Source organism: Rattus norvegicus, chromosome 9 (genome assembly GCF_036323735.1).
Source record: "Rattus norvegicus strain BN/NHsdMcwi chromosome 9, GRCr8, whole genome shotgun sequence".
NCBI classification, from domain to species: domain Eukaryota; kingdom Metazoa; phylum Chordata; class Mammalia; order Rodentia; family Muridae; genus Rattus; species Rattus norvegicus.
This window is the reverse complement of record NC_086027.1, coordinates 118,725,193-118,740,180: the sequence shown is the minus strand read 5'-3', so window position 1 is coordinate 118,740,180 and position 14,988 is coordinate 118,725,193. Positions and strand designations below refer to the sequence as shown.

The 14,988-nt window shown below is 38.5% G+C and overlaps 1 protein-coding gene across 1 annotated transcript in view; it reads left to right on the top strand.

Moving 5' to 3' along the window:
* The window catches only part of Smchd1 (structural maintenance of chromosomes flexible hinge domain containing 1), a 147,232-nt gene that overhangs the window by 97,101 nt on the left and 35,143 nt on the right, over positions 1 to 14,988 (top strand). The window contains exons 26-34 of the mRNA XM_063267939.1: positions 914 to 1,062; positions 2,027 to 2,115; positions 2,671 to 2,789; positions 5,289 to 5,456; positions 8,723 to 8,848; positions 10,779 to 10,858; positions 11,062 to 11,219; positions 12,475 to 12,590; positions 13,474 to 13,538. Coding sequence (XP_063124009.1) covers positions 914 to 1,062; positions 2,027 to 2,115; positions 2,671 to 2,789; positions 5,289 to 5,456; positions 8,723 to 8,848; positions 10,779 to 10,858; positions 11,062 to 11,219; positions 12,475 to 12,590; positions 13,474 to 13,538 — 1,070 coding nt within the window. The remainder of the gene's footprint in view (positions 1 to 913; positions 1,063 to 2,026; positions 2,116 to 2,670; positions 2,790 to 5,288; positions 5,457 to 8,722; positions 8,849 to 10,778; positions 10,859 to 11,061; positions 11,220 to 12,474; positions 12,591 to 13,473; positions 13,539 to 14,988) is intronic.

Here is a 14,988-nt window from a genome sequence, read left to right as displayed (position 1 = left end):
AGCTGGTGGTTTTTGTTTTTGCTTTTGTTTTGAGATAATAATCACATACAGGCCAAGCTGGCCTGTGGCTGTTAGTCATCTTGCCTCCCTCTCCTAACTGCTGGGGTTGTAAATACATGCTACACCATGGGGTGTTGTTGTTGTTTTGGTTTGGTTTGGTTTGGTTTGGTTTGGTTTGGTTTGGTTTGGTTTGGTTTCTTCTAAAAATGGGGTCTTGATGTTTAGCCCACTTAGGTTTCCACTGACCCTTACCCTGGGGTCATCTACTGCAGATTCCCGGAAGTACAATCTTGTCTAACTGATCTTCACTTTAAAATGTAGTAGGCACAGTGACAGCCTTGTAGCAAAGCTCTAAAAATACACACCTTATAGCTTTCAGTTTTATTATGAAGATTCAGAAATATTTGCAGCAAAACCAAATATGTAATATGACACACTATTATTTCTGATCAGAGAGTGACTGTCTAGCTGGGCTTGCTGATGTTGGCCTTTAATGTCAGTGGGAGACTTGGAGACAGAGGGAGGTGGATCTCTGATTTTAAGGCCAACCAGGTTTCTATAGTGTTCCAGAACACTCTCAAGAAAATACACTTTTTTAGAAATGAAGAAAAAAGACTTTCTTTTCCTTTGGCTGTGGGAGGGGTAAATTATAATTTAGCTTTAAGCTTCTTCAATAAATAGGTGGGGTGCGGAGGCACATTCCTGTAATCCTAGCAGTTGGAAGGTGGAGGATCATGAATTCATGCCCATCCAAAGCAACATGAGTTTGGGGGCAGCCTGATCTACCTGGAACCCTGTTTCAAAAGATTAAAAAAGAAGAAGAAAAATAAGAAAAAGAATCTTTTGACTGTAAGTGATTATGGGACGGCTTTGAGTGACTTGTAAGCTTTGTGTTACATGAATTCTCCCCTAGGTTAATTGGACTCCTGAGGTTAACAAAGAACATTTGGTACAAGGTCTGCTTCCTGATGTACAAGTACCAACATCTGTGAAAGATGTACGCTACTGCCAGGTTTCTTTCCAAGATGACCATGTGTCTCTGGAAAGTGCCTTTACAGTAAGGTCTGTGAACTTGTTAACATCTTCAAATATTTTCAGACTTAGCATACCACAACAGGATGGTTTTCTGCAGTGCACTCTTGTGGGAAAAAAAAAAAGTTGCTTTGAGGATTTTTTAAAAAGACACATTTTAATTTCTATAAAATATGGAGATTGTCTTTACAATAAATCTTCATTGTACATAGTGGTTAATTGTTGGGCTTTTGTTAGAGGCATAGTCCTGCTATGCAGCCCAGAATGGCTTCAAACTCTCACAATCCTCCTGCCTCAGTTTCCCAAGTGCTGGAATTACATGTGGTAGAACTGTATATGACTGATAGTGATTAATCCTTTCATGATTATAATCCTGCACTTTATTGATCCATTAATAACTGTAACAGTGCATCAAAGGAAAGGTCCTTCAACTCAAACAACAGAGGTCTGAAAAACACGAAAGACAGGGTATGGTTTTAGAAGAAAAAACTATCACATTGATTAGGGGTGAAGTTTGAAACTGAGTTCAGTCAGAAGTTATATTTACAACTCAAAGGGTAGAACTTAGTATAGAGGAGCAGAAGACCACCCTTCTGTAACTCCTAGCACTGTAAATCCCCCACCTGCTTCCATGCGGTTCCCTGAATGTGATTCATCCTTAGCTCTGTCGACAGTATTTCCTTATCATAACTTCCTTTAATGCAATATAAAGGATATAATGTAACCTTTTCTTGCAATCAGTATAGCTATTAAGGATATAATGTAACCTTTTCTTGCAATCAGTATAGCTATTAAGGATATAATGTAACCTTTTCTTGCAATCAGTATAGCTATTAAGGATATAATGTAACCTTTTCTTGCAATCAGTATAGCTATTAAGAATGAAGCATTTGGAGGGTTTCTGTTGTATTCAACTTTAGGACCTGTGTGTTGCTCTTCACTTTTTTTCTGCAATTAATAGTTAATTAAAGCCTTTTAACCAAACAAATTTTAGACCACTTCCTGATGATCCCAAACATTTAAAATGTGTGTTAAAAGGAGGAAAAACAGTGCAGATGGGCCAAGAGCTTCAAGGAGAAATAGGTTAGTATGCCTACTTACTTGTATGATACTGGCTTCAGTTAATATTTTAAAATATATGGTCTGAAAGATACTTTGTGGAATACACTGAAACTCGGTGTTATACTATAGTTTATTTTAAAAATCTTTCATTTGTTACAAGAAATAATGTTAAAAGTATGAATTAATTTCTCTGTAGCTTTTATTTTTTCTTATAGTTAGAAAATTATATACCATTAAGTGTTTCCTTTAAATTGTAGTGAAAAGTCTGATTTAGGCATTAGGCATTAGGATATAGCTCACTGGTAGAGCATGACTACTATGTATGTGAACCTGTGCTTAATCCCTAGAACCTTACAGATACAAATAATGGTAACATTAGTATACCTCAAAAGTTAAAAGCAGTTTTTAAATAGTCCTGCACAGGTTCTTGACACAGTTTAATGGTTATAAGAGAAATAATTATGTATGTATGTATATTATGTATAATATGCATGAGAGTAAATTAAAGCTTCCAAGTATATTTTATGTATAAGATCTTAAAAAGGATTTTAACTTGAAACTTTTTTCTTTTTTAAGTTGTAATAATTGTAGATCAGTATGGAAATCAGATTTCAGCATTCTCATCTGATTCCTTATCTACTTTGTCAATCTCTGGAGATGGGCTTGACAGCAAAAACCTGAAAACCACTTTGGAGGTATGGCTACCCTGTAAAATTGGATTTATGTGTGAGAAAATGTGGAAGTTTAACTTTACATATATTATTTTTAATTTTAAAAAATAATTTTTAAAAATATTTGTGTTTGTGTATATATACTACACTTGGCTAAATGCTTGCCATAGTGCAGGTGTGGAAATCAAGGACAACTTGTGGGAGTCAGTTCTTATACACCATTGGGTGTTTCCTTTAATCGTAGTAAAAAGTCTGATTTAGGACTGACAAGGGAGTCCCAGACACTGCAGTGGACTTGGTGGCAGGTATCTTCTCTACCGAGTCGTCTTGCATCCTTTATTGACATTAAAACTTGTATTTAAAAAATGGTGTGAGCATCTGTGAGACCCAGATCATTTGCCAGCAAAAGCAAATGGAAAGCAGGTGTTTGCCCCAAACCCACCTCTCACTCCTGGCCACATTGCCTTCCCTTTAACCGTGTTATTTATGTTGCAGCAGATTGCTGTTGTAATACTTCACTATACATGCTTATACACATAGTGTGCCTCTGTTACACATGCATATAAGTTTTCAGTTAGATACTCAAGTAAAACGTCATGCTTACCCCCGCATAAAGCAGGATGCTGAGGGGGACATTCACGGTTTAACTCTGCCACTCATCCGTTAATTCAGCTTAGCTTTAAAAGCAAAGCCTTAAAACAAGCAGGAAGTGCTCTTCTAGGAAAGGTTGAAGCCGGCATTAGGGAAAAGGACATTCTGGAATGTGTCTGGAAAAACCCCGCCAGGCACTGTAGGTTAGAAAGAAAGAGTTCTCCCAAGTCTACAGGATCTGGTTCGTTGACCACATTATACTTGTTACTTGACAGGATAACCGTGAGAATTGCCTCCTCTGTTGCCTTTCTCACTAGTTTCTGCTTTTCCTGTTAGTCTTTTGTTTCTAATAAGAGTTTCTCATAAGAAACTCTTTTGTTTCTCATAAGAGTTCTTTATGTTTATATAAAGTCTGCTCTTTCTGATTTCAGTATTCCAGTTCACTAGATTACTCCCTCACCATATAAACATGGTTATAGTGTGGCACATCTTAAAAAGTACACATTCACACATAAGAGGCATATAGACATAAATGCAGACAAAGCATCCATATATTATAAAATAGATTTGAATGTATATAGGAATATATCCACACAAATAGGGACATTAGGTTATTAACAGCCACTATTAAAATGCTAGTACTTTTGTGCCATTTCTGGTCTAGAATGAGTTAAGCCATATAGTCATGTTGCAACGATTATTGGCTTATTAATTCATTGACTTATTAGTAGGGTTTGGAACCATTATTGTGAATAATTGCTAAGCAATGACAAAAGCCCTAGTGAGTATAAATATCATCTTGACAGAGAGTAAAAAAGGGGCAGGGAATAGTGAAGATGTACGCATGTCGCAATGCAAGATGTTCAGGAAGGACTGTCCTTGTTACAGTATAGGGTATTCAGGAAGGACCTTCATTTTTACAGGGGTATGGGGTGGGGGGTTGATGTATATGTGTTAAAATGTAGGGTGTTCAGGAAGGAACGTCATTGTTAAAGTGTAGAGTGTTCAAGAAGGTACATTAAGGTTCAGTTTTTTGGGAAATAGCTAAAGAAAAGCTACAGGGGAGTCTCAGTCACCTGTGCTGGTTTCTGAGGTAAAGAGAAGCACAGATACAGACTGACCATTCCTAACACAACATTCGAAATGTTCTGAAATCCAAAAAGTTTTCACTACTAGCATGGCACTCAAAATTGCCAGCTTTTAGAGTATTTTATATTTATAGACTAGGGCTGTGTTTTTTTGGGGAGGGGGTAGGGCAGGAGGGGAATGCTTCAGGTCAGGGTTTCTCTGGATAGACCTTGCTGTCCTGGAACTCAATCTCTAGACCAGGCTGGCCTTGAACTCCAAGAGATCTGCCTACCTCTGATTCCCAGTGCTGGGACTGCACACATACACTGCCAGTTCCTGGCTAGATTAGGAGCCTTACTCAGCCTATGCAAATATTACAAATTCAGATTGCTCAAGCCAAGCTGGGTATGGTGTGGTGGCATGTGCCTTCACTCCCAGCACTAGAGAGCATAGATAGGGAAGTCTAAGTCCAAGGCTACCTGGGGATCTCTTTGAATTCAAGGATGGCCTGCTCCTCATAGTGTAGTTCCAGACCACCCAGAGCTACTTAGATCTTATGTCAAACAAACAAATAAATAAATTTAGAGAACTTGAAAATGTGAGACACTTGATCTTAAGCATTTTGGTCCAAAAAAGGAGGAAAATTATGAGAAAATAAGGTAAAGGAGTATACTCACAGTCTTTTAGATTCCCTGCCACTGAAAGGAGAGAAAAATATATTTTCCTCCCTAAACAAGAATGGAGCATACCAGTGTTGGCGTGGGTTCAATCTGTTACCCAGAAACAGCTTGTGAACGATACAGTCTTTTTTTAAGACTAAGCAGTGTCAACCTTGTGCTTTCTCAATGTACTTCTCTTCACTAGACCAGCACACAGAGTATCAGCGTACAGGGCATCAGATTTACCCCAGGTCCTCCTGGACCCAAGGATCTTTGTTTTACCTGGCGAGAGTTTTCTGACTTCATTCGAGTGCATCTTATTTCTGGACCTCCAACCAAGCTGCTGCTTATTGACTGGCCAGAGCTGAAAGAGGTACGCAGCTTCATGTCTCCATGGGAAGAGCTAGTACACAGGCTCGGTGTTCTCAGAGCCTTGGTGGACTAGGAAAAATAAATTTTGTTTTAAGAAACAATAATTGTAACTGATAGTAACAAGACAAGGTGAGTTTTAATTGCTTACTGTGTTCTAGTTTTCTGAAATTCTCAATATAATAATTTAAACCTTTAAAAACTGTTCTAGACGTGTATAAAAATTAGAACAGTAATGAAACTGATTTTGCCAGAAACCCATTTTATCCGTCAACTGATTTTTTTCTAATTTTGTTTCATTGTTTCTCTTAAAGAAATCATCTGAACCTAATCTAGAAAACAGATGTTTTTTTCTTTGACTATTAGTCTATTTGTGTATGAGTGTGTGTGAGTGTGTGTGTGTGCGCGCGCGCGTGTGTGTGTGATTGTGTGTGAGTGTGTGTGCGCGTGAGTGTGTGTGTGAGTGTGTGTGTGTGATCGTGTGTGTGCGCGTGAGTGTGTGTGAGTGTGTGTGTGATCGTGTGTGTGTGCGCATGCGTGTGTGTGTGAGTGTGTGTGTGTCGGGTGTTGAATGAGCACTGCTGTGTACATGCACTGAGGTGTGCACAGAGAAGCTAGCAGAGGTCTCATTGAGTGTCTCCCTCTGTGCTCAGCCTGTTCTGTTCCTTCAAGGTTAGGCTGAGTCCCTGAACCTGGGGTGGTCTTGGCTTGGTTAGAAGCTAGCCAGCCTCAGCACCACTCTACCTCTGCCTCCCTCAGAGCTGAGGCCATAGCTTGTGTTCAACACCTGGCTTCCTTCATGAGTACTGGATTTGAACTCTGATCCTCATGATTACATAGCAAGTGTTTTTAACAGTTAAGCCATGCCCTCCCAGCCTTGTTGAAGTTTTTGCATAGCATATTTTAGGTGTCAGATTAACGCACCAATATGAATTTGCTATGGAAATATGTAAGTCTTAAATACTAATGCAAACATCGGACAAACCTTATCTCTTGATTTTTATTAACTGATAATTTTAGAACCCAGTAAATTTAGGCTGGTAGCATGGTGGCATAAACCTTTAATTCTAGCACTCAGAGTTAGAGATGGATTTCTGTGAGTTTAGGCCAACCTGGTCTACATTGAATCCAGTTTTAAAAAAAATTCAAACATTTTGTTGAAATAAAAATTTTACAGATTTTAAAATGTATAATGTGAAATGACTAAACTCAGTACTACAGCTTAAATTTAAGTCTTACTTTACTGAGAAACATTCTTTAGAAGCAGTTAAGTAAGCCTGGAACTTGTGAGCCCCAACTGCACCAGCATTTATGAGGCATGGTGGGCTGAGACTGGAGGGACATGTGTGCACTGACATGCAGGAAGGAGGCTGAGACTGGAGGGACATGTGTGCACTCACATGCAGGAGGCGGGCTGAGACTGGAGGGACATGTGTGCACTCACATGTAGGAGGCGGGCTGAGACTGGAGGGACATGTGTGCACTCACATGCAGGAGGCGGGCTGAGACTGGAGGGACATGTGTGCACTCACATGCAGGAGGGAGGCTGAGACTGGAGGGACATGTGTGCACTCACATGCAGGAGGGAGGCTGAGACTGGAGGGACATGTGTGCACTGACTTGCAGGAGGCAGGGCTGAGACTGGAGGGACATGTGTGCACTGACATGCAGGAGGCAGGGCTGAGACTGGAGGGACATGTGTGCACTCACATGCAGGAGGGAGGCTGAGACTGGAGGGACATGTGTACACTCACATGCAGGAGGCAGGGCTGAGACTGGAGGGACATGTGTGCACTGACATGCAGGAGGCAGGGCGGGCTGAGACTGGAGGGACATGTGTGCACTCACATGCAGGAGGCAGGGCGGGCTGAGACTGGAGGTGTACACTCAGACTCGCATTTGGGGGAGGTACAGGGAGACTGGCCAGGCTTCCTTATACCCACATTTAAGAGGCTGGTTCAACTACATTGTGGGGCTCTCACACCAACAACAGAGTGGACAGTGTTAGCAAGTTACAGATCCACACTGTTTCTCATCTTTGGTGATAGTCACCTGCAGCCTTATAAACCAAACCTTGTATATAACCGTTGTCGATTCTTGTTTGGGTATGTTATCCACAGCAAAGCATTGCCTTTTCTTCCGTTTTTGGCAGCCTATCACCTAGTTTGATTGTTTTGTTAACTCAGGTAAGACAGGAGGGCAGAGGAAGTAAAACATGAATAGGCGTGAGATTATCACATCAGCTTCAATTTTTAATCTTTTATTTCTCACCTTAACTTTTAAATGTTTATGAGATTGATGCTTTATATGGCATCTTGCTTAACAATGTATCCTTTGAATATATCCAATATTCATATAGCACTATGTGGATTTCTAGGGTTTCCAAGCCATAGAAAGAATACTTGCTAGAGAGAAAGCAAGCATTTGAACTTACATCATTGATTATTAGTTTGATCTTTAATCAGGGGCTAAGTGTTACTGCTAAATGTCACAATGCAAAAAAGCTTGAAATTGACAGAAGTGTTAAACCAGAGATGAGTGGGTGCTAGAAGCAAGTAACGTCGCTCTGTTTTTGTTTTTAACAGATCATCAGTCTTTCCTATAAGATGGTCATTTGTAATACTTAAATTGGCTTCCTAGAGTTTACTTTCATTGATGAAAGTAGTGATTTATAAATATAACAACTTACTGTACTGTTGTAGAAATTATTTTAATTTCAATCAGGGGCTTCTACCTTACCTTTACCATTCAATTCCCAAATGAAAGACACATAACTTTTATTACTATAATAAGATTTAATTAGCACTAGAGCTGGGCAGACATCTACTGTCTATGCTATTACGTCTCCTTCCCTGCCTATAACCCCACAGTATGACTTGCCATATTCTGTCTCTGCTAGCTCCAATTGGTTAGTGCTCATGGCCATGATTTCAAGATTCTTACCCCATGGCATCTTCTCCTCTTTACAGCTTCCTCTCTCCTCTCTCATGATTTTTCTCTGACCCCAAGCCCATGAACCCCAAACCCTGCTTCTGTCTCCTCTTCCCAGGTTTGACTCTCAACATCTTTATTTAACCAACAGTTTAAAATTAAGGATCAAGGTCATATTGTACATGCAGATTTTCTCATCCTGAGGGGCAACCAGGCCTTGGGGGCCAGTATTTTGCATTACAATACATAGCAAAAGACTAATCCTCAACCCTATACAAATAATTATGTTGTTTGGCACCTACTTATTTGTGTTTATTTAAATGTTTGATTCTCTTTCAGTCCATTCCGGTGATTAATGGAAGACAATTACAGAACCCTCTTATTGTTCAACTTTGTGATCAGTGGGATAATCCTGCTTTAGTTCCAAATGTTAAAATATGTCTCATAAAAGCAAGCAGTTTAAAGGTAAGTTTCAAGCTTCCTTAGATATTTTTCACTGAAAAGTCTGTATTTCAGAGCTGGAGAGACTGCTCAGTGTTAAGAGCAGTTGCTACTGTTGCATAGGACAGTTTCCGTATCAACATGTCAACTTAGAACCATCTGTAACTCCAGTTACAGGGATCTGATGCCCTCTTCTGACCTCTCCATAGGCACATAAGTGGAGCATAGACATACATGCAGACAAAGCACCTGTACATATAAAATAAAAATGAGTTAATCTTTAAGCAAATTTCTGTATTCTAAGACAGTGTAGTTCAGTAGGAAAGTGATTTCTAGCATGCACAAAAATGTGTGTTTGATCTCTAGATCTTCTTCCCCTGTACTCCCTAAAGATGCAGCATTTTCTCCTCATAATAGTATCAAATGTCACATTTTTGTCTTTTTAAAAAAAATGTAATCCCATGTAACCTTCATTTCTGTTTAATATAAATCAAAGAGTCTTTACATTTGATAAAGTGAAGTGTGTAGCTGATAACCAATATAGTGTGGTGCCATCACTGCAGTTAGGATGGCTTCTCTCCTCTTCCAAAGAGCTGCAGGCACATGGGCGGGGCTGATAGACCTAGGCTGGACTGGCTCTAGGGTAATGGTGCTGTGCCCATCATTCTTTGTCGCTGGAGCAGTTAGAGGACTTCGTTGTCTCCATGTCTAGTGGGAGAGCTGGCTGGTCAGATCCAGCAGGGACTTCAGGCTCCTGGTGAAAGGTGGAGGCCTTTTTTGCTCAAGGTAAACCTTGAGAAGGTAAGGTTAAGAAGAGAACCCCCCCCCCCTTTTTTTTTTACAATTCATCAGTAGGTTGAAGGGAATTCGTAGCTAACTTGTCGCCAGTTAGTTTCAAGAATGCTCCTGAGATTATGCTCAGATAGTCTAGGGTATCACTCCACAGATGTTTTATAAATGTAGTAGAGTAGTTGATACTGTACAAAACAGACAGACCTTAATTCAGACAGAATCCCAGTCCACAGTTCCCAGGATCTCACAAGTTGATTTCAAAAGTTGATGTACTTAACCAAAATTTTTATATGATATTCATGGTCTATGTCCCTAGTGAGTCCAAAAAAAATCAGGATTTTTTTAGGGCTATCAAGGAAATGTGATCCAAACATCTCTGATTAGAATCAAGATTGCTGACTGGTAACTGGTCAGAGGTAAATTAGCTAGGACACAGGACAGGTTTTTCCAGTTACGCCTTATTTCCCTCCTAATCCCACTGTCTGTCTTGTTGGCCTGCACCTCTGCAAACTGCTCTTTGTGTTCTCTTAAGTAGAGTGCAGAATTAGAATTTAGGAGTCTGGTCTGGTGCCGTGGCTTATAAACTCTCTCTTGAATATTTGTCTCTAAGAAACTTAAGTAGTGATTATTTCTATCTTTAGACTATGGTTGTGGTTCTAGATTCTAGAGAAGCGTCTATTAAAAACCTGCAACTCTTAATCATCACTAGAAAAAGTGTTCACTGACAATCACTTTAAACGTATGTTATCACCATGATGGCTAGTGTTACAGTAGAAATTTAGGAAGCACATTTGAATCTTACAAATGAAAACACACATGCCTGAGTATAAGACCAGAAAGGTAAAAAGAAAGAATAAGGACAGTCTGTGATACCCATACTTATTATTTCTCTTGTGCTTTCCAGTTATAAACAGACGTCGTTTGACATTCACCTGATATCAATACAATAAATATAGAATTCTGCAACTTGATAACTTTTTGAATGAGTTTTAGAACATGTGATTACGTTTTTTCAACTAATTTTAGATTTGAAATGTTTGTTTTTATAGTTATCTGCATATATAACTTAAAATAAGGACATCTTAGAAACATAGTACTAGACAAGAACTTGATAGATTTCTAGAATTTCCTAATCAACCTTTTTATTTTGTTTTATTTGCAGCTAGTACCTTCAAACCAGCAGCATAAAACAGATGATAAGGGCAGAGCTAATTTGGGGATGTTCACTGTTTTTGCTCCAAGGTAAGAAGTGTAAGTTTTACAGTATTGGTATTACAGAAATTGATTTTTCTTATTAATTTCTGAACTTAAGAGTATAATAACTATGCTTCAGTTTAGTGTTAAACAAGAATTTTAATTCAGAGTATGAGTAAAATTGTTCTCTAAAAATGTTATGCTTTAGTTATAACCAATGTAATTTGAACCTTTTTTTTCCATTTTGTTAGGGGAGAACACACTGTACAGGTTAAAGGTGTCTATAATAAGAGTACTATAGAAGGACCTACAATTAAGTTAATGATTCTTCCAGACCCTGAAAAACCCATTCGTCTGAATGTTAAATATGACAAAGATGCCTCTTTTATAGCAGGGGACATATTTACTGGTAAGTACTAGAGAGTATTACCATAAGTTGTTAATGATAATTTCCCGTACAGTAATATTAGTGGGACAAATTATGTTTGATGTTCAGCATGTTTAGAAAATGCATGTAATTACCTTTAACTGATGAGGAAAATACATAAAACTGAGCAGTCACTCCCTCAGCCTGTTGTTTTGCAGTTCTAATTTTAAAAATAAAAGTTCGTGTATAAACTAGTAGTCAAGTCTAAAGGCACCCACTTTAAATGGGAGCCAAAGACAAGTAAAGCTATGGCAGAAGGATTGCAGCAAATTTGGGGCCAACTTTTGGCTACAAAAAAACAACTTTTGGTTTTGAAAAACAAATAAAAGCTAAATGGTGACTAGTATATAGCTCAGCTCTGTTATATATGCTGTGCCATTGGAACTAGGACAGTTTACCTTAAATAAGGTAGAAATCAGTTGTATCAGGATATATTAAAGTATTTTAGAACATTGACTATCCACAAAACAACTATGCGGATTCTTTGTTTTAGTCACGAATATTACAGTTTTCAGTAAATACAAACTAATGTAGGGTGTGACTGGCTGTGTGACTAATCACATATGCTGGCTATTGCGTCAATAGGAAATCAGTATGTCCTTTATTCAAGTAACTTTCTGTAAGTCTTATCATTTTTTGGAGAGATGAATGTCCAAAAGGTTATGGTTACACTGTTTAACAGTAACTGTTACTAATTAAAATATACATAGTCATAGGTTTTATACTTTATACATTTTGTGTTAAATCTGGGGGAAATAAAAACCTTTTTCTTTGATTTTTTTTTTTTTTTAAATCTGAGAGGTACTAAATGTTGTCTATATCTGGTATATATTGTGGGGAATGTTACCTCTAATACTTTATTTAGCTACTTCACATCGTTAAATCATAGAGGAAAGTGAAATATTTTGTTTTAGAAGTGTATGTGGCATGTAATACTGTGACCAGTTGGCTAATTCTTAGATACAAGCACATAGTCATGCCATTCTGGATTTGCATGCTAGATTTAATTTACATAATGGCAAACTGAAGCTACAACAAGGAACTATTATTAGTGAAGACAATCTTGTTAGATTTATCTAGAACTTGATGTTCATGCTCAGCCCTAGAAAATTGTCTGTTGTGATTAACAATTACCTGGAGATTATTGGTTAAGTAATAATCTCATTACTTTTTGTTTTAGTCTTAATTTCCTTGCCAGAATATTATCACATAAGTAAATTTTATGTTTACTTGACAGATTTTATGGTTAGTGTGATTTCTGAAGGTGGTAGTGTCATCAAGAATATTAATCCAACACGTATTTCCATGAAAATGTGGAAGCTGTCCAGTGGCATGAGCCGGCCACCAGCAAACGTGAGTAATGGCAAACAAGGGCAGAGGTTAAAACACTATAATGTGTTCAGCCATCAAGGTTGCCTTCAATTCTAATACTAGGGAGGCAGATCTCAGAACAGCCAGGGACACAGAGAGACTTTTCAAACCACACCCCAAAAAAAAAAAATCAAAGAAGTAAAATAATTTAAATATTGTTCATCTATATATCAAAAATTAGCACTTCAACATGTCCTTGGTATTTTAAAAATTGAGATTGTATGTTCTTTGACTATTTAACTTTTGTTTGCGCATGTTATAAGCATGAACTCCGTACATGTAAGTGCACAGATAAATACTTCCATGCATGCCCATGCTTGGACATGCAGATGCTGAAGGATGGACGGGTTCAGGTGTCTGCCTTCGTTCTTTTATGTTAGTGCTGGGATTTGAACTCAGGTCCTCATGCTTGCATAGCAAACTCTCTTACACAGTGAGGCATGTTTCTAGCCTGGTGTTTTCAAACTGTTCAGTAATGATAGTATTTCTAACTGCATATCTCAGTACAGAAATATTTCAGGTACTCAATAGTCACTTGCAGCCATTGGCTCCCATAAAGTACAGTATGAGATAAATCTCAAAGTGGAAACAAATCCTAGAATTTGTCAGAGCACACAATTTAATAATTCACTTCAGTGTTACTGGTTCATTTAAATAATCTGTTTTAAAAAGCTAGCTTGTTTAACATACTAAAGATTACCAGCTGGTCAATGGGAATCTTTTACTAATTTAGGACTAGCAGTCCAGTGGTACTATAAGTGTATAAATCCAAATGCAGTCAGTTCATTTATTCACCTGTACACATTTTCATCCTGAATTCACTCTAGTAACAGTTGTTTCCTCCCTCTTTTCTTCCCCTTTGTAGGCAGAAATCTTTAGTTGTAATAAAATAAAAGATAACGACAAGGAAGATGGCTGCTTCTATTTCAGGTACCACTTAAATAATTTCATGTATGTTTAGTGAATTTGCACTGTTGCCTAAGGAAAAGTAGTTTATGGTCAAGAAAAAAATGTTGACTTTATTTCTTAACACTTTCTTTCAGAAGCTATTTGGAGAAACGGATGTTTGCATTTTTGCTGTTGCTTGTTTTTTTTTTTTTTTTTTTTTTTTTTGATTTTGATATTGCTCTGTAACAATGGTTTTGAGGAAAATGGTTGTTATAAACATTAGAACCGAGAAAAATCTCTGGAAAGCATTTCCTTATGGTGTCAGAGCACTCAGTTTTTGTTTCTTTAATCATTTATTTAAGTGTGTTGTATGAGTGTGTGTGCAGATGCTCCTAGAGGCCAGAGGCCAGAGGTGGGCATCAGGTGTTTTCTCCTTTGCACTCCGTTGAGACAGGACCTCAGTGAACCTGCAACTTGCCAGCCATGACCAGTGGTGGGGTTGCAAGCGTGTATCCCCATACCCACTTTTGTATCTGGGTGCTTGTATCCGAACTCAGTCCTCATGCTTGTTCAGTGAACATGGTGTGTACTCTGGCTGGGCTTGAGTTTTCAAGCTTCCAGATTTTAGGTTCCCTAGTTCTAGGGTGTCATGTGTAAAGGGCTGTTTTCCTCCTGGGTACCTCCCAGCCCCCAAGCTCCTGAAATAACCACTATGAGATTCAAAATGTATATGCAAACATTTGGTAACACGCTCTGGCAGTTCTCCAACTAGCTCATAAATTGGTATCCCTTTATTCTATTCTAAGTTTCGTCATGTGGCTGGTTACCTCCGCCCAGCTCCCATGCATGTGCCTTTCCTCCATTCCCCAACCAGTCTCCTGCCCTACCTCCATCCTGAATGCTTTTTACCTCTCAGACGTCTCACCTTCTATTTCCTGCCTCACCTATAGGCCAGTCAGCTTTAATTGACAGTGCTGCATCCACATGGGACACAGGATAATTTCTCTACAGTCATGTAACACCATGATCTCTGTTAGATATCATATTCATTGTGAGGCTAGTGCCTGCACTCTTCCTGATCTCTTGAACAGAAGTTCTAGATTTTTATGTACTCAGATGTGTTGAATCTCTCTTTTATCATTAATCATCTTTAAGAATTCTTTAGATTTGGATTATAAAAACATTCTCCTATATTATAATGTAGGCAATCCCTATGGCTAGCTGGTTTGATGATTCACTAGTAGGAGGACCCACTGCACTTATGTAATTTCACTCACTGCCATAAATCAGTATAGCAAAGGGCACAGAGCAATATCTGCAGAGAAAAAACTGACATGGTAATATCCAATAGAAAGCAGTTAGAGGCTTCAAGGTGCCTCTCCTGGTGGATCTCATAGTGTGTGCTTTAGATAAGTGCAAAATAACTCTCATGAATGTAAGCTCACAGACAGGGCACGCATTGTGAATGGTCTATCTGAATAGACTTCAGATC